General features: G+C 51.3%; 7 protein-coding genes across 7 annotated transcripts; 3 read left to right on the forward strand and 4 right to left on the reverse strand.

Moving 5' to 3' along the window:
• Window positions 1–449: 449 nt before the first annotated feature.
• JR316_0001243 (Chromatin structure-remodeling complex subunit snf21) lies at window positions 450–5,539 on the reverse strand (the record flags this gene model as incomplete). The annotated part of the gene is made up of 12 exons (XM_047887053.1): window positions 450–854; window positions 912–1,082; window positions 1,137–1,415; window positions 1,470–1,811; window positions 1,875–2,097; window positions 2,169–2,392; window positions 2,451–2,634; window positions 2,695–3,133; window positions 3,201–3,498; window positions 3,553–5,216; window positions 5,284–5,377; window positions 5,435–5,539. 12 exons carry the CDS (start codon window positions 5,537–5,539, stop codon window positions 450–452), a joined length of 4,428 nt encoding a protein of 1,475 aa, XP_047754799.1.
• A 245-nt stretch (window positions 5,540–5,784) lies between these two features.
• Window positions 5,785–8,999, forward strand: JR316_0001244 (ATP-dependent DNA helicase II subunit 2; the record flags this gene model as incomplete). Its single annotated transcript, XM_047887054.1, has 14 exons — window positions 5,785–5,805; window positions 5,852–6,004; window positions 6,054–6,108; window positions 6,156–6,287; window positions 6,336–6,507; window positions 6,558–6,618; window positions 6,665–7,237; window positions 7,289–7,504; window positions 7,565–7,743; window positions 7,805–8,025; window positions 8,090–8,628; window positions 8,684–8,709; window positions 8,783–8,942; window positions 8,976–8,999. The coding sequence occupies 14 exons, from the start codon at window positions 5,785–5,787 to the stop codon at window positions 8,997–8,999; spliced, it is 2,532 nt and encodes an 843-aa protein (XP_047754800.1).
• Window positions 9,000–9,683: 684 nt separating this feature from the next.
• Window positions 9,684–11,804, reverse strand: JR316_0001245 (Signal recognition particle subunit SRP68; the record flags this gene model as incomplete). The annotated part of the gene is made up of 5 exons (XM_047887055.1): window positions 9,684–10,604; window positions 10,663–11,434; window positions 11,487–11,603; window positions 11,657–11,723; window positions 11,777–11,804. 5 exons carry the CDS (start codon window positions 11,802–11,804, stop codon window positions 9,684–9,686), a joined length of 1,905 nt encoding a protein of 634 aa, XP_047754801.1.
• A 138-nt stretch (window positions 11,805–11,942) lies between these two features.
• JR316_0001246 (Golgi to ER traffic- protein) lies at window positions 11,943–13,369 on the forward strand (the record flags this gene model as incomplete). Its single annotated transcript, XM_047887056.1, has 9 exons — window positions 11,943–12,015; window positions 12,074–12,091; window positions 12,146–12,213; window positions 12,276–12,414; window positions 12,470–12,563; window positions 12,616–12,766; window positions 12,817–12,924; window positions 12,986–13,124; window positions 13,179–13,369. 9 exons carry the CDS (start codon window positions 11,943–11,945, stop codon window positions 13,367–13,369), a joined length of 981 nt encoding a protein of 326 aa, XP_047754802.1.
• Window positions 13,370–13,578: 209 nt separating this feature from the next.
• Window positions 13,579–17,635, reverse strand: JR316_0001247 (DNA polymerase gamma, mitochondrial; the record flags this gene model as incomplete). Its single annotated transcript, XM_047887057.1, has 3 exons — window positions 13,579–16,002; window positions 16,053–17,524; window positions 17,569–17,635. 3 exons carry the CDS (start codon window positions 17,633–17,635, stop codon window positions 13,579–13,581), a joined length of 3,963 nt encoding a protein of 1,320 aa, XP_047754803.1.
• Window positions 17,636–17,756: 121 nt separating this feature from the next.
• On the forward strand, window positions 17,757–19,921 carry JR316_0001248 (Histone-lysine N-methyltransferase, H3 lysine-79 specific; the record flags this gene model as incomplete). The annotated part of the gene is made up of 7 exons (XM_047887058.1): window positions 17,757–18,279; window positions 18,332–18,434; window positions 18,537–18,619; window positions 18,676–18,784; window positions 18,839–19,521; window positions 19,571–19,677; window positions 19,727–19,921. The coding sequence occupies 7 exons, from the start codon at window positions 17,757–17,759 to the stop codon at window positions 19,919–19,921; spliced, it is 1,803 nt and encodes a 600-aa protein (XP_047754804.1).
• A 239-nt stretch (window positions 19,922–20,160) lies between these two features.
• Window positions 20,161–21,043, reverse strand: JR316_0001249 (protein CWC16; the record flags this gene model as incomplete). Its single annotated transcript, XM_047887059.1, has 2 exons — window positions 20,161–20,969; window positions 21,028–21,043. 2 exons carry the CDS (start codon window positions 21,041–21,043, stop codon window positions 20,161–20,163), a joined length of 825 nt encoding a protein of 274 aa, XP_047754805.1.
• Window positions 21,044–21,107: the final 64 nt, after the last annotated feature.

Genomic DNA, 21,107 nt, shown 5'->3' on the forward strand with positions numbered 1-21,107 from the left:
GCTTTCTACGACAGACGTTGGCGAACTCTCTTCCGCCGGTATCGCAATGTACATAAATCAAGTTAGGTTCAAGCCTTCAAGGTTCCTTACATATTTTTTTGGCAATGGCAGCGGCGTAGTGTGGTGGCGGCCATGCTCGGTAACTGCATTTTTAGAGTGTATTGGTGACCAATGAAACAAGCGTTGATCATTCAGTTCTTGTCCTACGTACAAAAGCAGAAAAAAGAAAAAACCAAAAGGGCCTTTAAAATACATATTCGAAGCAGGTTTACAGAGAGATTGTAATGGAGAGAAAAGCATAATATATACGATACGGAGTTCCAAAGAAGACAACAGCGACAGCCTTCGAAAGGACAGAAGAAACAAGGATGAGATTATACCGAATGAAGGTAGAAGAAACAGCAACCAGCCAAGAATCCAAAAAAATTCATGAGTTGTCAAGAAACATTTCACTCTTCGTCGCTGGGTGTGAGGTATTCCTCGTCGCTGAGGACTTGTTTCCTACCAGTGCTTCGACCGCGAGTGGGCGGCGGTGGGCGCTCGTCGTCGTCCATGGGAGTCAAGGCCGAAGCATACGAGCCTGTCGCAGAGCCTGTACCTGGTGCGGGGGGCGCACCGGGAAGGTCACTGCCTACAATGATCCTGTCCCAAGCAGCGTTGAAGACCTTCTCCATCTCTTCGGCGTCAATGTAGACCCACGATCCTTCCTGGTTGTACGTCCTCGCGTTGTTGAACATCAAATGGAAGTCGTCTCGGAAAGTCATCACGGATTTGTAATAGTTTGAGCTAGCGCGTTTTCGGAGAATGGACAAGGCCATGGGAACTTTGATGAGCTGGTAGTAATCAGGATAGTCCTAGTGGTGTTGGTTAGAGGGAGTAGGGGTTGATTGTAATCGAAGAAGCAAACTTACTCGACGATCAGGAGGTTCGCGGAAGAGTTCGCAGCGTTTTCGACCAGTCTCGTCTTCACAGGCTTGAACAGCACGGTAGCATTCCATAAACGCCTTCTTCATCTTCTCGCGCATGGCTGGAGGCACTTCTGGACCGTTATCCTTGCCATTCGTCTTCGTCTTGCGTCGTTTCTGAAAGATAGACAGTCAGTATTTAGTACCATACTGGGAAAATGAATCCGCTACTCTTACGATCTCATGGTCATCGTCGTCGTCATCGTCAATTTCAGGGGTGACAGACATCGATTTGACACCACGTTTACGTTTAGAGCCAGTGCCAGGCTCATAATCGTTGGCTTTGTTCTTGCCCTTCTTGGGTTTGCGACCACGTCCATCGAGAACATCTGAGGATGGGGTATTCCGACCAGAAACGTCCTCCTTCAGGAGCTTGTTCTGGGCGCGACGCTCCTTTTTATCGCGAGCACGTTCTGTGAGTTCTTGAATATCCTCGCCCTCTTCAAGAGCCTTGAGGATACATTTAGCAAATCAAAATTTAAACAAGTTGAATAAAAAACGTACCATCGCCCAAGCGTCATCACTGAGCCCATCGTTATAACTAACAACGTTCCTACGACGCTGTCCACGTCCTTCATTGATCTCGTCCGCCTCCTTGACCTCGAACGGTTGGTCGGTCTGATAGCATTCCGGTAGTTCCTCCAACTGGATGAGTGGTTGGGGTGGCTTGCCTCGGTTGCCGGCCGCGCGCCAGTTCTCGATGATATCTCGCTCGCGCTTGGCATCCATCTCACGGAAAATGGCGTTCTCCTCTTCATTACGCGCGATGATCTCGTTCAACTCTTCATCATTCATATCACCTGCTTCTTCATTTTCTTCTTCTTGATCGGCTTCCAAAATGGATCGCTAAAAAAATAAATGACTGGGTTAACGAGGGTAAAAGCAAGATGAAAAGGGACAGAAGCGCACCAAGAATTCTTCCTGTTCTTCTTGCGTTGACTTGTTATCGAAGCGACCGGCCTGGATGACTTTGTCGTCGATATCGAGCTTGTACCGTGCACGTTGATACATAGCTTCTTCAACACTCTTCTCTGTGATGAACCTCAGGATGAGCACAACCTGGGTCTGACCGATACGATGCGCACGATCCTGAGCCTGGAGATCGGCGTGTGGGTTCCAATCACTGTCGAAGCTGTTATAAAAATAGACAAATTAGATAGACTGCGAGTTGTAGGTGCATATGTGAAAGTTAGATATACTAACATGATGACGGTATCAGCTGTCTGAAGATTCAGACCGAGACCTCCGGCTCTGGTTGAGAGAATGAAGACTTTGTACTCGGAGTCCTTAGCGTTAAACAGCTGCACAAAGGAGGCACGTTCTTCGGTTTTGGTTCCACCGTCGAGACGGAGATACTTCCAACCCATCATCTTCAAAAAGTCCTCCATTATGTCCATTACTTTTGTCATCTGGAAGAAGATAAGGACCTGCAGGATAAAAACTTAATTATTTATGCTTTTGTGCAGCATAAGTATGAACACGCACTCTGTGATTCGTAGCAAAGAATTTAGGTAGGATACGATTCAGCAGTTCGATCTTGCCCGATGTTCTGATAAGCTTGTCGTCGATATAACCACCGGGACTAATTTTATCTTCCACACTCTCAAACAAGAATGGATGTTGACAAATTTTGCGCAGTTGCATGAGCTCATTGCTCAGACCTTTGACACTAAGGCAAAACGTCAGCACGACAATAATACATGTGGATAAAAATATCCAAAGCACAAACCCTTTCGAATCTTTGCCATCGGCGATCATCTTGTGTTTCTTCATCTGCTTGTACAGCTGGCTTTGCAAAGCAGACATTCTGATCTTGATCACCTTTTCCACCTTATCCGGCAGCTCGCTCTCCACATCTTTCTTCAGACGACGCAGCAGGAAAGGCCGGAGCACTTTATGCAGACGCCTGATGATAAGCAGGGCCTCTTCTTCGTTTAGCTCGATCTTGTCGCCCGTGCCCGAGTTGGCGAAAGGAGTGTTGAACCATTCGTCGAACGACTTGACCGAGTTGAAGATCTTGGGTAACACGAAATTGAGCAGTGCCCACAATTCAGGAAGGTTGTTCTGCAGAGGGGTACCGGTCAGGAGAAGGCGGTAGCGCGAGTGGTAATACGTTGTAAGAGTTTGTGTGAGTTTACTCTGGGTATTCTTCATACGATGACCTTCGTCTGTTAAGATGTGCGTGTCCACAGGTAAGTACAAGTACGATGAAACGATGATGCACATTATACGAACCGACTATCATATGCAACCATTTTATCTTACTGAGATGAGGCCGATCCTTGATGATGTACTCGTAGGTTGTTAACAAAACCTGGAAATGTCCGACACGGAGATCTCCTTGCAATGCGCGACGTTGTGCAGGATTGCCTTTGTAGGCTACAACTTTTACGTTGGGAGCCCACTTGGCGAACTCTCCAGACCAATTCGTCATGGTTGATAGCGGGACAATGACGAGGTACGGCCCTCTTTGCCTCTTGGATTCGATTAGGAAGGTGATCAGGGAAATCGTTTGGATGGTCTTTCCGAGACCCTGTAAAAAGGCTCCAGCAAAATGAATGACGGACGACTAGTATACGAAACTTACCATCTCATCGGCCAAAATACCGTTAAGTCTGTTGTTATACAAACTAACCATCCACTGCAATCCTTTAATCTGGTATTCCTTGAGTTTACCACCGACGAGAATGTCAGGTTGCTTGACGATCTTCTCTGATATTCTGTGGGCAACAGCGTAGTAATCCACCTTCTTATTCTCCGCAGCATCTTCAGCGTTGATCTGGGCACCGAAAGTAGCTTCTGTGGCGGGTCCATCTTCTTGCTCGAAGCCAAGCTCGCTCATGGGACCTCCTTCGTTCTGCTGGGCGACGACGGCTTGCGCCAGTGAGTCGAGGTAGGCATCTGTCTGTTTGAGCAAGTGCGTAATACGGGTATCCTTCGCGGAGTCAAGCAGCTTAATATACGCCTCTTCATCATCAGCTTTAAGGGCCCTAAGACGTTCTTTTGCGATGCGCTCGATGCGCTTTTGCTCCTCCCTCTCAGTGTGGGCGTGGAAGCTGAGCACGGCGCGTCCAAGGCGAGCGATCCTGTCTTGTGCAGAACGGTTGGCATTGATGACATCCCTGCCGTGGGCACAAATGATACCGAGCTGCTCGACGTGCTTGTGCTTTGCACGGCGTTCGCGCTCAAGGCGCTGTTTGCGCTCGGCGCTCTCGACCATGCGGGCATCGCGAATGGTGGGCTTGCGGATGCGGCGGTAGTCGAGACGGTTGAGGGGGAGTAGGGAGCCGTGCATGAGTTTTTCGGCAACTTGAGCTCGCATAGCTCGCTGCTTGTCGAGCACTCGGAGAGACTTGAGCTCAATGAGAGCACGAAGTTTACCGTGTGCTGTTGGACTAGGGTGCACAAGAGCACTATAGGGCCTGAGGGAATCGAGGGGTGTGGCTGTACTGCTTTCGTTTTCCTTATCTTCTTTCACTTTGTCGTCCTGGGTGACATCAATGTTGGCATCGAAAGTGCCGTCGCCCATGGTTGAAGGCATAGCTTCGAGCTCTCTGATCCGTTGCTGGATGCGAGCCTCGATAAATCGCTCACGCTCGTCGATGATTTGGTGGGCATCAAGGCCTGCTGGCATGATTGTGGGCACAATCAGCCTTTGGAGACGAGTGGCAAAAAGCTTGGGATCCATATCTGCAGGGCGCTTGAGATGAGAAAAGGGGTGTCTATAGGCATTGTATGGATATATGGGCGAGTTTGTGTCGTCCTCGAGGAAGGGTCCCTTGGGATAATCGGCGGGGTCGATGGGCGTAGGTTCAGATTCCTCAGCCTTGACCGAACTCTCGCGACCAACAACAGCCGAAATTGAAGGGGGTGGAACAGAGCCAGATTCTCCCTTCGAAGCCTTTACTGCAGCATCTACAATTTTCGACTGAACGTCAGGACCTTGAGTCAACTTTTCGAGGTCCGGAATTGTTGTGTTGGGTACTCGCATAGACTGCAGTAAGTAGTCTGGGATGGGCTGCCCACGGGTGAGGAGCTTGTAGGCATGGATCTGGGCGCGAAGAGCATTGATCTGCTCTGCGGTGAAGGAGACTGGAGTCTGGGAAGTGGAAGGTATGGATTGGTTAGGCATGGATCCACCAGAGGCGACAGACGCTGGGGGGGCTGCGCCATTAGTAAGCTGGGCATGGCCATTTGCCATGGGGGCTTGCTGTGACTGTATGCCGTTTGTGGGCGCCATTTGATTGCGAACTGGAATGACTTAGGTTTAGAAGACGAACAATGGCAAGAAGAATGCAGTCGTGAAGGTAAAACGCACATTGTTGATTCAGATTATTGATATACTTCATGAGATTCTCGAGCTCATTGGGGTACTTTTGGTCTGATGGATTTTTGCGCAGATAGCTGGCGCGCTTGCGGGGAGATGGAATTAGCGCAGGTGTAAGTGATGGGTGGGTTGGAAGACATACCATCATCATCCGCTGGAGTTCATTGGACTGGCCAACCTGAAGCTGTTGCTGCGGCTGGGCGATGTTGGGGGCAACCATGCCGTTTCCCAGCATGGGAGCAGACATTGGGGCAAGGGAATACAGTCGCGTCCACCGGAGTTGAGGGCTAGAGAACGTTAAGCTGGGCTTTCAAAGGTCACGAAGCCGCGTGATGAATTCAAGTCGAATGTGCTGTGCAAACAACGGAGACAGTGTCACACATCCGTTACCACACATCGTGTCACACAGCCACTCATTAACAAACACAGTCACGTGCTCCTAATGAGTGAACGTCGCGTCCGAGCCATGACTCTTTCCTATTCACCACCACCATGCCTGCAGACAGAGCGGGGGTTAGTGTCTTCTTTGTATTGCTCTACAATGCTAACTGTGTTTCAGTACACTGTTACTATGTTCCTCGTCGACGCGTCGTCGTCGATGGGCAATGTCAGGGAAGTTGAGGTTGAAAATGCAGACGGCTCAACTCGCACTGTCGAAATGACCAACCTCCAGTGGGGTCTGCAATACGTCAAGCTCAAAGTACAGGAAATGGTACATATCTGCTGGTGCTCTCATCGATTTGTGCTCATAGCCAGCGTAGATTTTCAATGGACGAAAGACGGACCAATGTGGCGTCATTGTTTTTGGCTCCAAAAGTATCTGCATTTTCCCCTTTTATGTCTGCGTGCTAACCCAGCGCCAGACACCAACAACCATCTCAACAAAACAAAAGGAGGTTATGAAAATGTAGTTGAATATATTCCAATTGGAAAGCCGAATGCCAAAACTCTGGCCAGAATTGACGCCCTTCAGCCTTCCGATACCTCTGGTGATCGTGAGTTACATTTTTTGACCAAGTAATGCTGCTGACACGTTCTTTTAGCAATTGACGCGCTGATTGTGGGCATTGATACTCAGAGCAGATATCTTGGGACTAAAAAAACATGGACGCGCAAAATTGTTATTGTTACTGATGGTGAAAGTCCAATTGAAGTCGAAGACTGGGAAGCGACCGTTGCAAAAATGGACGAACTGGAAGTGAAATTGACCGTAGTGTGAGTTTCCTTTGCCTATTACACACCAATTCTTACCTCGTGTTTTGCAGTGGAGTTGACTTCGACGACGAGGAACTACCATACGCAGAAGCAGACAAGAGCAATATAAAGGTTTGCCAAAAGTATGCGCGTTTCAATTGAACTAAAGACATTTCAGCGCGTCAATGAAAGTTTCTATCACCAATTAACTTCGAGCATGAACTCCGGCGTAGTGGGTACATGCGCATATGCCCTCCGCGAGACGACCGCTCCAGAAGTCAAACAAACCAAATCCGTTCTGGTGGGCACCCAGCTGCGCATCGGCGACTTTGCGGCGCGCTCAGACGAAGCTATTGAGGTTCCGGTTAAGATGAGCAAATGCACTGCGCTTGCACGGCCCAAGTCCTGGAAAAAGTTTGTTCTGATGCAGAAAGAGAAGGATGCGATGGAGGTGGACAACGACGTGTCTGTGTACTCGCAGGTCACTGGACAGACACAATTTGCCGTACAAGAAGATGAGGACGAGGAGAAAGAAAAAGAAAAAGTGAAGCAGGAAGATGTGAAGATGGAAGAAAACGATGAGGCTCAGGTTCCTCCCAAAACAAAAGGTCTGCAGGTGGAAAAGGAAGAACTTACTAAAGGCTTCAAATATGGAACAACATTCGTGCCGGTTCCAGAAGGAGAGGGCCAGTTTATGAGATTGACAACGCATAAAGGGATAGATCTCATCAGCTTTTTTGCTGCTGACACTGTAAGTGCGGTTTCTATCGTAATTACAATATTCTGACATTTCTTGGTGCAGTTCCGTCGCGAATTGGCCATGGGCGAGATATACTACATTTGGGCCGACACCAGTCGTCCGGTTGAGCAAGTCGCACTGTCGTCGATCGTTCAAGCTATGAATGAACGCAAGTTAATGGCCATTGGTCGTTTCGTCTCAAGAGATGGTATGGACCCGAAGATGGGCGTTTTAGCCCCCATCTTATTCGAAGATGTTGACTGTCTGTTATGGATTCCGGTCAGTATTTTGTTTTTCTCCGCAACGGTATCTGACATATTGTGTCGGACTGGACTTTAGACACCTTTTGCGGACGATGTACGCAAGTACACGTTTGGGTCATTGGATACACTTATCAATAAGAAGGGAGAGGTTTTGACGGAACATCCATATCTACCCACCGAGGAGCAACTTTCCGCCATGGATGATTTTGTGGATGCTTTGGATCTCATGGACGCCGGAGAGAAGAACGAGGATGGGTGAGTGTGTTGTCTTATTGTCTGTGGCCTTTGACGAACTTGATGTCTCTGTCCTGTTCAGTGTTCGGGAGCCTTGGTTCGATACTCGAGAGTCTTATAACCCTGCTATACACCGTGTCAAGCAGGCAATGTTTCACAGTGCTGTTGTCAAAGATGTTGTGGAATACCCTGTCCCACCTCCTCATCCTGAAACAACCAAGTACTTTGAACCACCTAAGAGGGTACTACGGAGGGCTAAAGAAGCTATTGAGGAGTGTAAAAATGCATTCAATGTCAAACAAGGTTGGCGCAAATTTCCATGTTTTTGTTTTGTTCATTTTAATTGATTGTTTTTTCTGGGGATTAGTCCCAAAAAGAACGGCGAGGACTAAGAAGGACGAATTTTCCCGTGCTGCCGATGGTAATGAAGAGGCGGCGTTGCTTGCTAAATTTCTGGGACCTGCGTCATCTCGAGATAAGGAGACCCAGGCACAGTCGCAAATGAACGTCGTAGAGGCAGAACCTTCGCATCCCCAATTGTCTGTAAGAAGTGATGACGCAGAGGCCAGCGAAACCGAAGACGAGGATGAAGAGTCAGCCATGGCTGTCGACATGAAGAAACCAGCCACACCTCTACCTGAAGCGTCCTCGTCTTCCCGGCCGCCTTTACCAACACCCGCGCGGTCCATGTCACCCAACGCCGAGGACAACAGTCCAGCAAGAATCATCAGCAACGCTCGCCCATTGGAGGACTTTAAGGAGAACATTGCACAGGGGGATGTGGTAAGCAAGGCGGTGAAAGATTTGGCGGAAGTGGTTGTTGAGGAAGTGCTTAAGCCATTTGCGACACGGAGGGCGGATGAGATGGTGGAGTGTATGGTTGTATTGAGGAAGACTTGCCTTGAGGTCGGGTTTGTTATATTTGGATAAATGTCTGTGCTCATCATTTGGATCGTTTTAGGAGGATGAGATTGACGCTTGGAATGCGTAAGTTTCTTCTGAGTTCATTGGCTCTACAGTTGGAAGTTCTAACTGTGAACGTGTTCTTAATGTGTTCTAGTTTTCTTCGTGATTTGAAGGAAAAGTGCTTGACCAAGCCCGGCAATCCTAATTTCTGGGATAAGATCAGAGATGTCGGCAGGAGGCTAAGTCTGATCAGCAAACACGAGGCGAAGAAGCTGGGAGGAATTTCTGACGTTACTGGAGATGAGGCCGAGGAGGTAAGTTTGTTTCTTTCATGCTTTATCATTAAGCTTCCGGGAGGGTACAAAGGTTGATTGATGTTTTTATCGTGCTTTTCCAGTTCGTCGAATGAATGATTTTTTCTCGATATGTAATTGAACATGTATACATAATCCTTATATTTCTGCCACGGTGCGGGTAGTAGGAGGCGACCCAAAGCACACATCAGGCATTTCATTTTGAACATTTATACGCACATATTGCGCCGTATTCCGTATTCCACGACCACATGTACCATACCCATTATTATTGCTATTGCTTTCTTTCTAGTTGCTGTATATGAAATAAATAAATGTTTCTTTCTTGGACCATCTTTTGTGTGACTGTCTTGAAATGATAATTTTCCGTTGCTAATGGTAAACCTCGATCTAGCGTTAGTTGAGGGCGAAGGTCTTTATTCATGGTTTATCTAGAGCCCCTTATAAAACATGGTCATTGAGTTTACAGTTGCGGATTAGTGTCTCTGTGATTGCGAGGAATTTGATGGTGATACTTGAAGTCGTCCCAAGGTTATTGTCTCATTTCTTCACTGACTAGGTTTCAAATTTCAAACATTATAGAGGGGTAGAAAAATGATGATGCTCGAGTCTACTATCGACCAACATAATGCAACATATTCGCTTCCTTTTCGTAGAGCTAACAGGTGGAAAGAAGCACTTTCTACCATATTCATTGCAGAAATTCAAAGAGGACAGAATAAATACAAATAGTAATTCCGACTACTGAGAACTTTTACTCCACCAGCCTCCCAACAAGCTGCTAATCCCGCCACGGGAAGGCTGCTGCTGTGGCTGAGGTTCTGGAACCGGCTGGATGGGCTCCTCCACCTTTGCCTTGGGGAGCTGCTTCTTCTCAGGAGCGGGCGCAGGTTCTACCTTCTTGGTAAGTTGAGCAGACGACTGGGCAGCAACAGGAGGAGGGGGGACGGGCTGCTTGCCGGCACGATGTTGCAGCCGATCCATGTCCAGCTCGACGTAGTTGAGCGCAATGTTAAAGAATAGAGGTTTCTTATACGTCGCTGGATCGGCTTTGATAGACCCACCGTTGTATGCGAACCAGTCGCGCTTGAATTGAGTGCCATCAACTGCTATCGTGCCCTCCAGCTCTTTGATATCCTCGGCCTTGAGTGAGAAGAAAGGGGGCACAGAGGTATTGATGGGATCGGTCTCTGATAGCGAGAGACTGGATCCTGTTTCGCGCAGATGAATAGAGGCGTGTTGGAGGAGAGTGAGGGCCTCGGCATATTTCTTCACGGCGCCATAGCACTGTGCGAGGTATACGCACCGGCGAGCGTTTGTGAAAGATATCCTGGCTTCCACGGCTGATGTAAGATCTGCGTTGTCGTCAACGAGGCTGAGGGTGCGCATCTGGGTCAGACTCTGTAGGACGGTGTCAAGCAGCTTCACGATAGCTGGGTAGAGTCTACTGTCAACAGGTGCAGAGTTTCCTTTGATGGTCGAGGTAGGCTTTTTCTGGACAGGAATCTTGGATTTCTCACTGCTTCCAGTGCTTAAAAGGGTGTCCATAAGAAGTAAGTCGCGCTGTATGCGACGAGAGAGAAGCTGGAAGACAATATAAGCGTGTACGAAATGGATGTCTCTTCCTCCGCTTGTCGAAGTATTTGCAGAAGTGCCGCTAAGCTAAGATCAAAGATAAGAAATCGAGAGCAGTTGAAAAATACAAAAGATCTGAACACACTTGTTGGGTTTCCTGTAATTTCCTAGCAACTTCTTCTGCGTCACTTAGAGCTGACAGAACAGCGTCATAAGCAGTGACACCCAGCTTGGTTTTCTTGGCTGGGTTGCGGTTATCGTCTCTGATTCCAGCTTCAGCCTTTTGAACGCGCAAAAGAACATCGACTAGCTCGGGATAGCGGACGGGAACTGGTTGGTCCTCCCAGGTGATGGGTTTGAGATTAGATGCGGAGGAGGAAGACTTTTCTTCTTTCTGGAGCTTAGCCAAAAGCGCATCGCAGTTCTCTACAAGCTCGTTGCGATATTTGGGGGCGATTTCAGCTACAATTCCGTTGACATCGTAGGCTTTGGCTCGACCCAGTTCGTGGGCGCAATAACGAATTTCTGGGCTGATTTCATCGGAGAATAGAATTGCTAAAGCTTGATCACGGCTGGTCGAAGACGTCTCTGCGAGGTCATCTAGCAGAGACCTAGCTACGCTGAGCTGAATAAGTGCATCTTCAAAGTCATCTCGGTAGCGGAGGAATCGACCGTTGAGAATGATTGTATAAATACTGGCCTCGACCAAGTTTTCAGCAGAGAGGCGAGAGGAGGCATACAGACTCTGGCAAAGAGAAAGAAGCTGGGTAGACCAGTGTACTGCTCGTCGGAATCGACCTGTTGCACTGTGTCGTAGAGAGCTTGCTTGGTCCTTGTTGGCCGGTAAAAGAGATGAGCTGGTGAGCTCTTGAGAGTATGCCCATGCGCGTTCTGCCTCGAATAACAAGAGTTGAAGACTAATTGCGATAGATTGGAACAGCTTCAGGTGGAAATGTAGTGGTTACGCACTGTCCGTCCTTTACAATATCGGCCGTCAAAGGGGGCAGTTTTTTGAAATCCCTTCCTCTGCCATGCGTCATCTTTAGGCTAGAACGCAGACGATGCGTCCTATTAGCACAGTGCTTACTGTATCACAGTCTAATTAGCCACCCTTGTAGTAAATTCTACATAAGACCCACCGATAGCGTGTCAGGTCATTATAACGCAAGCCATATGCATTTCTCTGCTCATTTGCAAGCTGAAGGGCTGCGATCGTTGATTGAACACTAGTATCCCCTCATTGAGTGACACGTACTCACCTCTGAATACAACGACTTTGTCTGTCATGAGTGTGAAAATTCTAGGACGTTCGGGTGGATAGGTGATGGATTGAGAAAGGATGAGCAGCGCATCAAAACCGATCAAACTCATAAGCTTATCATAAATTCATTTCACGCTCATTCCTCATCTACCACTTACTTTGCAATGGAAGGTGAACAGCTGCCACCAACTCTTCAAAATATCCTCGATCAGACTTCGCTGAAGTGGATTTTCTGTGGTCAGATCTATTGATTGAATCTTCAAATTGAAATTAACGGTTCGTCATCTAATTACAGGAGGAAAGGGAGGTGTTGGTATGTGTTCGATCCTGTACTGTCTTTTACATCTCTTCTAACGCATTGTAATAGGCAAAACGACTACTTCGTGCTCTCTCGCTATTCAGCTTGCCAAATGCCGCAAATCGGTGCTGTTGATTGTACGCGCAGTCGCGATGGCTCTTCCCCTGACATTCGTTCGCTCACCATCGGTTCATTGCAGTCCACAGATCCTGCTCACAACTTGTCGGATGCCTTTGGACAAAAGTTCTCCAAGGACGCCACGAAAGTCAATGGGTTCGATAACCTTTTCGCCATGGAGATTGACCCTACGAGCTCTATTCAAGAGATGGTCGAGCAGTGTAGGCCGTCTTGTCAACCTTGAGGAATGGCGTTTGCTGATCCATAGTACTATAGCTGATTCAAACGGCATGATGGGCTCCATGATGCAAGATCTGGCCTTTGCTATCCCTGGTGTAGATGAAGCTATGAGTTTTGCAGAGATCATGAAGTGAGTTATACACCTCTGCATTGCGAATACATGCTGAGGCACTGGTTTACAGACACGTCAAATCTATGGAGTACTCTGTGATCGTCTTCGATACCGCACCAACAGGTCATACCCTTCGTTTCTTGTCGTTCCCTACCGTCCTCGAGAAAGCATTGGGAAAGCTCAGCAGCCTCGGATCTCGGTTTGGGCCTATGATCAGTCAGGTACATCAAGTTTGCCTTGCAAGGTTAACTTCATTTAATGCGATAAACAGATGTCAGCGATGATGGGGGGAGAAGCTGGCACCCAAGAGGATATGTTTGCCAAATTGGAGAACATGCGTGCCGTTATTACTGAGGTCAACACCCAATTCAAAGACCCAGTGAGGAATCTTTATTCAGAAAAGATCCAGGACGATGCTAATCGTGACTTAAAATTTACAGGAAAAGACCACTTTCGTCTGTGTTTGCATCTCGGAATTCTTGTCTCTGTACGAGACAGAACGTCTGATTCAGGAGCTTACCGCGTACGAGATCGATACCCACAACATCGTCGTGAATCAGCTGCTGTTCCCTAAGAAATGTACGCTCAAATCTGACTATTGGGTTTTCTATACTGAAAATATCTGGCATCTAGCTTCGAACTGTGAACACTGCTCTGTCCGTCAGAAGATGCAGCAAAAATACCTTGGCGAAGCTCATGAATTATACGACGAGTTTTTCCACATCGTCCAACTTCCATTACTTACAGAGGAAGTTCGTGGGCCGGAGAAGCTGAAGGCTTTCAGCCAGATGCTCGTTGAGCCCTACGTTCCTCCACAGGATTAACCTGTTTCCCACCATATAACACTTACCCTTGCTCTGTCAAATTAATATGCACGAGTAATTCATACCAAGTTCCATAGTGATTAAAAGTGCCTACAACTACAAAGAGCAATAAGTGTGGTCTACAGGTACACAAGATAAGTAATGCGAGAATAATTTACAGTTTGTTAGGGGAGGGATGGAGTTAGTGTAAGGATTAGAATGTGAGATTATCATGATGCAAGAACACGTTCTACTTCTTCTGACCAGTCGAATCCTTCGCCGTTGCCGATAGGACGCGGCTTTCGACGCGGCGTTTTAGGGCGCTGCTTGAACGCGCGCTGGTTGCCGCCCTCGAAGCGTTTCCCGGTAGCTTGCTGCGCGAGGCCTTTGACTTCGCCGAAATCTTTTGTCGCCTGGGCCTTGAGGAACGCGGGGCTGCTCGCGCGGTGCCTGAGGCAGTTCGTCTCCTGGTATCCCTCCAATGTGCCCTCGAACGGCTTCCCGCGCTCGTCTGGCATCGGCGCCCCGTCCTTCATCAGCGAGCCGCCGTTGGTCTTTTCGAGGACCTTGACGATGTCCAAGCTCTCGCCTGGCGGGATCGGGACGGGCTGCGAAGGCGTCACACACGGCATGTCCACCTCCTTCCTCAACACATGGTCAACGTCGACCGCGGAGAAGAACGCAACGCCCTGCGGGAGATCGTCCATGCCCAACTTGTACGCGAACAGCGCGCGGGTCCACAGGTTCGCGATCTGCATCGCCAGCGCCGCGCGGTACCTGTCCTCTTCGGCGACGAGGTAGCGCAGCTCGTCGTGCACGGAGAGCATGTACCGCGCGTTGATGCCGTATTTCGCGATGAGGTGGTCCATGGACACGATGAGCAGGTGGAGGTAGTCGACGCCGGAGGACTGCACGGCCCAGTTGATGCGCGAGGGCATGTAGTCCGTGCCGAAGCCCTCGGGGAGGTACTCCTTTGACAGCGCGTACGTGACGCCGCACCCGAGCGCGGGCGTCTGCGGCTTGTCCGACGTCGCGATCTCCTCGAGCTTGTTGAACAGGTAGCTCTCCGTGCCCCCGAACCAGAATTTGCGGTCAAAGATGTCCGTGCGGTGCGTGTTCTTTCCTTTGGTCGACGCGTACAGGTTGTCCGCGAGCTTCTGCGCCTCCTCCGGCAGCATGCTCGCGTTCGACTGGAGCAGGAGGAGCATCGCATGCCGCATGCCCGCGCCGTAGATGCGCGAGTAGTTGAACACCTTGGCCTGGTCGCGCGAGATCCCGAGGATGCTCGCGGTCTTGGAGTGCAAGTCCGTGCCGGCGGCCTTGGTGCCCTCGAGCGTCATCCACCCAATCGCGCTCGCGCCGTGGAACCCAAACTGCGCGTCGCCCATGCAGCTCGCGATCCAGAGCTCCTCGCTGTCCACGTCGGCGCCGACGATCGCGTACCCGCGCGGCGCGCGCACCATCGCCTTGAGCTCGCTCCCGACCCGCGTCTTCTTCGCGTTGCTCGCCGTCAACCACGTCTTCTCGATCGCGCGCCGCGTGACGGTGCCCATCGTCGTCATCTGCGGGAGAATGATGCCGTACTTCCCCCCCGGCTCGCTCGGTTGCGGCAGCCCCAACGTGCACTGCTGGGGCTGCTGCCAGATGACGAGCTGGTTCATGACGCGATCGCGCGCCGAGATCCAGTAGCTGCACATCGCGTTCAGATCGAGCGCCTCCTTCGCCTCGTCGCCGGGACTCCTCAGCGTCCCGTTCACAGCGTACTTGAGGAACGTCTTGCCAAGTGGATTCGCCACATTCGCCGCATCGCCGTCCTTGTGCGGGAGCTTGTAGAACAGATACCCCTTCGTCAGCGCGGCCTGCTGCAGCGCCTCGTCCTCCGGGGCGTAGAACGACATCGGCGCATAGCGCGTCTTGAACCCGTCCGCGCCGGGCACACGGAACGTCCACCCGTGCTCGCGCGAGTGGAAGAGCGGGTAGCCGCTCCACGAGAGGCGGAGGAGGATCGGCGCGATGCGGTTGCGCACGGTCACCTCGAGTGTGCCGGGCGCCATGTCCTTTCTCGGTTTTTTGGCCTCCCAGTACCATTTGGGCCAGATGACGGGTGGGGGTTTGAGGGGTTTGGGTTTGGGGAGTTTGCTGCGCTTCGAAGGGGCGATGAGGGTGCCGTCGTTGGTGTATTGTTTGGGGAGGATTGTCCAGTCGAGCTGGGAGAGCCATGGGTCGGTCTCGCGCGTTTCTGGGGGAGTGGACACGAGAGAGTTGGCGAGTGAGGTGATCCGGTGGTGGATATCGTCTTCGTCGTCGATAGCCTCGCACAGTGCCTTTGCAAGATCCGCATCGGTTGATGTCAACTGTCCTGAATCAAATAGTTTGGCGGCTGCTTTGACGAGGATTGATTTTGTTTTAGATTTTTGGGTAGCGCGGAGCAGGATGGGTTTGATTTCGTCGTCGTCGAGCAGGTAATGCCAGCCTTCGTCCTCTGAGAACCGGACAGGATGGCCGGTAAAAGAGAGTTTGAGCAGCATCGGGAGGGTGGTGGGGTCTGTTTTCAGTGCGGCGAGCGGGTCGGCCAGGAGGCGGAGGTACCATTTCGGCGCGTGCGCGTCGCGGTTGTACAACGCTGGATCAGGTTCGTCTGGGTATTCCTTGAACTATGTGGCAGTCAGTATAAAGCGTGCAGAATTTTGAGAGAAGTACGAACATCTTCCGGGGGATATATGCCGCGCGATTTGCCTGCGACTTTTGGGGTCCAGTCCAGCTGTGACAACCACGGGTCATTTTTCCAGGTCTCCTCTTCGCCTCGGTCCATTAGACTTTTTGCCTCTTCCGCGAGCGCCTTGAGCTTGTTTTGGACCTTGTCTTCCATATCCTTGCATATGCCCTCTGCGTTCTTGAGGTACGTTTCCCAGTTCTCGTCAACGGGCAGGAATGAGGAGCCCATGGTGAGAATTCCGGCAAACGAGACGGGGTGCGGGCACGCGCGCAGAAAGGCGGGTAGTGTCACAGCGAACACGGCGTGGGTGACAGCGACGTCGCTCGCGCAGTAATCGAGATAATCGGTGATATTTTCGCGGATCTGGGAGGGCTCGAGCTCCATGAGGTCGTTGCGGGCGGCCTTGTCGAGCACGATGCCGCAGTGCAGCTTTGCGACGTCCGCGAGGGAGTTGGCAGAGGTGATGTCTTCCCATTTTTTAGCCTGGGAGGACTCGTCTTCCTCTGCGTCGGGGACGTCGTCTGAGGGCGTGTCGTTGTTGGGTAGGGGTGGAGATGAGGATTTTTGGCGGAGTTGGACGAGGCTTTCTTCCATGTCTGCGATGAGACGGCGGAGGTCTGCCTGTTTGTCTGGATCCTGCTCGAGGGTTTCGCGCTCGCGGACCTCTGCGATGAGACCGACGACAGCCTGCACGCTTTCGGCATGGCGCTCCTCTTCCTCGTCGCGAGCCTTGCGGTACTTCATCCATGCGGGGCGCTGGTGGGCGGATATACCGTGGACGGCGATGTGGAGGGACATGGTATCGACGAAGCGGGTAGCGGTGCCGCGGGCGTCGTACTCGTCGAGAATGCGGATGCGGTCGTAGGAGACGTTGTGGCCGACGATGATCTGGGGTGTTTTGGAACCTGCTCCGAGGGGAATGAGCTGGGCGGGGTCGTCTGTTTCGCCGAGAAGCCAGGGGGAGATCCAGGCGTACCATGCGTTCGGTGAGGCGGCGCAGGCCATGACGGCGTATGGGTGGTACTTGGGCATGGTCTCTACGTCGAAATCGAGCTGGGACTCTGGTACGCCGTCGTGGATGGGATATGGGACGTGCTCAGAGTAGCTGGATCCATCGGGGAGGTAGTAATACTTTGTCCAGCCGCTCTGGATGTGCCAGTCGTCTGGCTTTGGAGGCAGCTGTGCAGCTGCGAAGCGCTGGGAGAGGGCGAGCCATGGCTGGGCAGCGTGTGCGCCGATGCGGTGAAAATGCTCTGAGATGTTATTGCCCTGGAGCGGGGGCAGATTGAAGGATGTTTCTGGGAGAGCAGCGGTCTTTGTTGGGTCGAGGCCGTGTGCGAGGAGATGCTCGCGAGATATACGGATGTGTTCTTTGGGAGGAGGGGGAAAGGTGACATTTTTAAAGACCTGGCGATGTAGACTGGGAGAGAGCAGCTGTACGCCGACCTCGTTGCGCTTAACTGAAAAATGTTAGCCTGGGGAGAGTTGATAGCTAGAAACTTACTGGCACGCTGGCGGAGGATGTCTGGGTCGAGATGGCGTGTCCGAGTGGAAAGAGACCTGAAGAACATGGTCACAGTCCATGTGTGCGTGACTGTTCGTGGGCGACCTAGAAGAGAGAGGCATGATCATGAGAAGAGCACAGCCACGGTAGCAGCAGAAATTGCGGTGAATGGTTGTGTTCTCTGCAAGATGATCTCCTCCTCAAAGCCTCTCGTGTCTGCCCCTCTCTCTACGCGCCTTCCCCGCAATCCTCCTCCTCCCCGCAGCAGCAGTGCCACGTCTACCCACTCTTCCCAGTCACCCGTCTCCTCCTCCCTCTCTGCCTCTCCAAGTCCCCAGAAGAAGCGCAAGTCTCTCCCTGCCGCTGCGCCCCCCGCTCCTGGCCCCTCGGAGCCCCCGCGCCCTGTAAAGCGTCTCCGCACCACGTCTGCAGCCCCAGCTGCGAAGCAAAAGCCAAAGAAGAAACCAAAGGCCGCGTCCTCAAAGGCAAGCTCGCGTGCTACCAGTCGCAATGAGACCGCGCCACCCTCTCCAGAGCCTCTCTACTGCAGCAGTCGCTCCCGCTCAACCTCTCTCTTCCCTCCAACCCTCGACCCCCTCCCCAACCCCGTCCGCGAGCGCCGCTGGATAACCGACGAGAACGGTGACCCAGGAGATCATCATCTCAGCTCAGAGGCCGTCGTAAAGCGCCTCATGAAAAAATACAAGTCTTGTATGTCGCTTTTCTTTTTTTCCGTCAGATGAGACCTCACCCGGTACTCCAGATTTCAAGAATCCAAATGACCCCAATGACAAGTCTTTCGAGCCACATCCTACCAACTATCCTGTCGTCGAACTCGAGTATCCCAACTCGTTTGCTGCAGAAAGGTATCTTCTTTTTTTTCCCCTGCCGTGTGCCATGTTTCAGTGCCACTCGATCACCCGAGTACATGCCCCTCTTTTCCCCACATTGCTTATATTTTATACTAGATTCATACTCCTCGCTCCAAAGGACAAAGATCATTACAACCCCATCATGGACCTTGAAAGGACCTTGTACACCATTGTAGAATGTCCGTGTCCCTTTCCATCCTTTTCACACATGGTTTTCATTGTCTCTCTCTCTCAGGTTACGTTCCCAAGGAACACCAGGCCACATTCGGCCCTATCCCTACTGACACACTAACCGAGGCCGTATCCCCTCCCCCGTCCCCGTCTCCGTCCCCTTCTCCGCCCCGGTCAAACGCGAGCTCTTCCTCTAGTTCCAGCCTAAGCTCCCTTTCCACCTCCAGCTCGTCCCTTACTTCTCTATCTTCTTCCGTCTCCTCCGCAGCAGACCGTCTCCCACTTTTGCGCGCCGTTCAGCGCGCAATCCACCTCCAAGATGGTCCTCTCTTCCTCATGGCCATGAAACGCGTCAACTCTGCCTTGCAAGCCCTCAAGTACCCTGCCCTCTCAATCACCGATCCCTACGCCCCCGCGCCCCGCAATGCCCTTATGCAGACCGTCGAAGGGTGGACGCAAACTGGCCTGCCCGAGCCCGTCCTCATGCGCATCATCGAGGAAAACTACCAGCGGACCGTAGGTCCGAACGTCCCGAGTTTAAAGCACTACGAGGCCTTTTCCAGCACAGTGTATGGCGAGCTTATGCCGTCCCTTGCACAAGAGATGATTAGGATTACAGAGCTCAAAGAAGATTCGCTGTTTTTGGATCTGGGCAGCGGTGTGGGCAATGTCGTTGTCCAGGCTAGTTTGCAGACGGGGTGTACGAGTTATGGGATTGAGCTCATGCCACACCCCGCGAGGGTTGCGAGGGATGTGGTCGATCAGATGAAGGTGCGGTGTAGGATGTGGGGGGTGGTTGTTGGCGAGATGGAATTGGAAGAAGGGAATATGTTGGAGAGCAAGCGTGTGGACGAGTTGATTGCAAAGGCCGACGTCGTTTTGGTGGATAACAAGGTTTTCGAGACTAGTTGTGAGTTTATATTTTCTTGCAAGTTGATTGAGGATTTATACTTGTTTAGTAAATGAGGCTCTGCGGCCCAAGTTTTTAGATCTTAAAGAGGGCGCGACGGTTATTTCCTTAGCGCCCTTTGTCAGCTCGATAAATGCGCGGTTGACGAAACGTAACGTGCGTCAAAACCCTTTCTTTTCCTCTTTCTTTATTGATCCACAAACAGGTTGACGACATCAGCGCTATATTCGATGTTAAAGAGCGCCCATACCACTCGGGAAGCGTTTCATGGGGCAACAATGGAGGCACATACTATCTGCACAAAGTAGACCGCGAAGGGTACTCCCGCATCAAAGAGAAATTCGAGACGATGCACGGTAGCAGCGTCAGACCGGCCAGGAGCTCTCGCTCGCGTAGATGAGTTCTTTTTCCATGGTGGATTTATTATTTGTGGTTTCTTGATTGGCTTGAGGATGGATAAGAGTGTGTGTATGTTGAGGACTGTACTTACTGTAACAGAGACGAGACAATGACTAATTAATATATATCCCCCCGACAAACGAACATCCTGCTGTGCTTATTTATGTATAACAGAGGTACAGTAGTGTACATACCCTTTTTCGTAATGAAGAGGTGCAGATGAATACAATGAATCGACTCTCATGTCGGCTTGGCTTTGGCAGGCTTCTTCAACACTTTGATCCCTAGTGAGTTTTTGGCGTTGGTTTTCTGCTTCTTTGCTGCCTGTAGTGTTGCTGTAGAGGCGATGAGCGAACGCGCCGAGTCCGAGAGGAGGGTATGTGCCGGCGGCTCGTAGTCGTCTGCTTTCCGCTTCACCGTCACCGTCGTCGACCCCGACGCCGGCACCTTTGAAAACACCTGCTCAACCAACTTTTCATCCTCCTCCTCCAGCCTCTTCTTCTCCTTATCCTCCTCATCCTCCACCTCGCGCATCGCCAGCCGCGAGAGCAAGTCGTCCGACGCACCGACGCGCTCGTTCCGCGCATTCCGCGCGCGGATGTCCTGCAGCGCATCGAGAATGTCCATCTCGCGCTTCGAGTCGATCGTCTTGTTCTCGAGCACCTTCATGGGATTGTTCTCCTCCTCCTCTAGCTTCGCGAGGCGGTCCTCCTCCTCGGCCTTTTCATCGCGCCACGGCTCAAAGTTGCGCGAGGCGCCGTGCTCAGCGGTGTAGTCGGTGTTGCGCGGGTCGGTCTTGAACGTGATCTCTGCGGAACACAGCGTGCATTTGATGTAGAAGCGGAAGATTTTGATGCCGAGGTAGTCTTCGCCCTCGACGGTCTCCTTGCGCGCGTTGAACTTTTTGCCTTTGTAGATGTATTCCCCGCAGGTGTTGCACCGCATGGAGAAGGGCGCCATTAGGCGCACTACTTGTTGCGAGTTTTTGGGGTGCTTGCGCCGCGAGATGAGCTCGGGGTCAAAGTCCGGTGGGAAGTATTTGTTGAGTACTGCATGGACCGTTATCAGTTGGAGTCGTTGAGGAGGAGAGGAGGAGGGACGACGTACCTTTGCGTTCTGACATGGTGGATAAGGTAAGGGTTGAGTGAAGATGCGCAAGTGCTCAAAGTGGAAAGGGTAATTAGGGG

The sequence above is a fragment of the Psilocybe cubensis genome, chromosome 1, assembly GCF_017499595.1.
Source record: "Psilocybe cubensis strain MGC-MH-2018 chromosome 1, whole genome shotgun sequence".
In the NCBI taxonomy this organism is placed as follows: domain Eukaryota; kingdom Fungi; phylum Basidiomycota; class Agaricomycetes; order Agaricales; family Agrocybaceae; genus Psilocybe; species Psilocybe cubensis.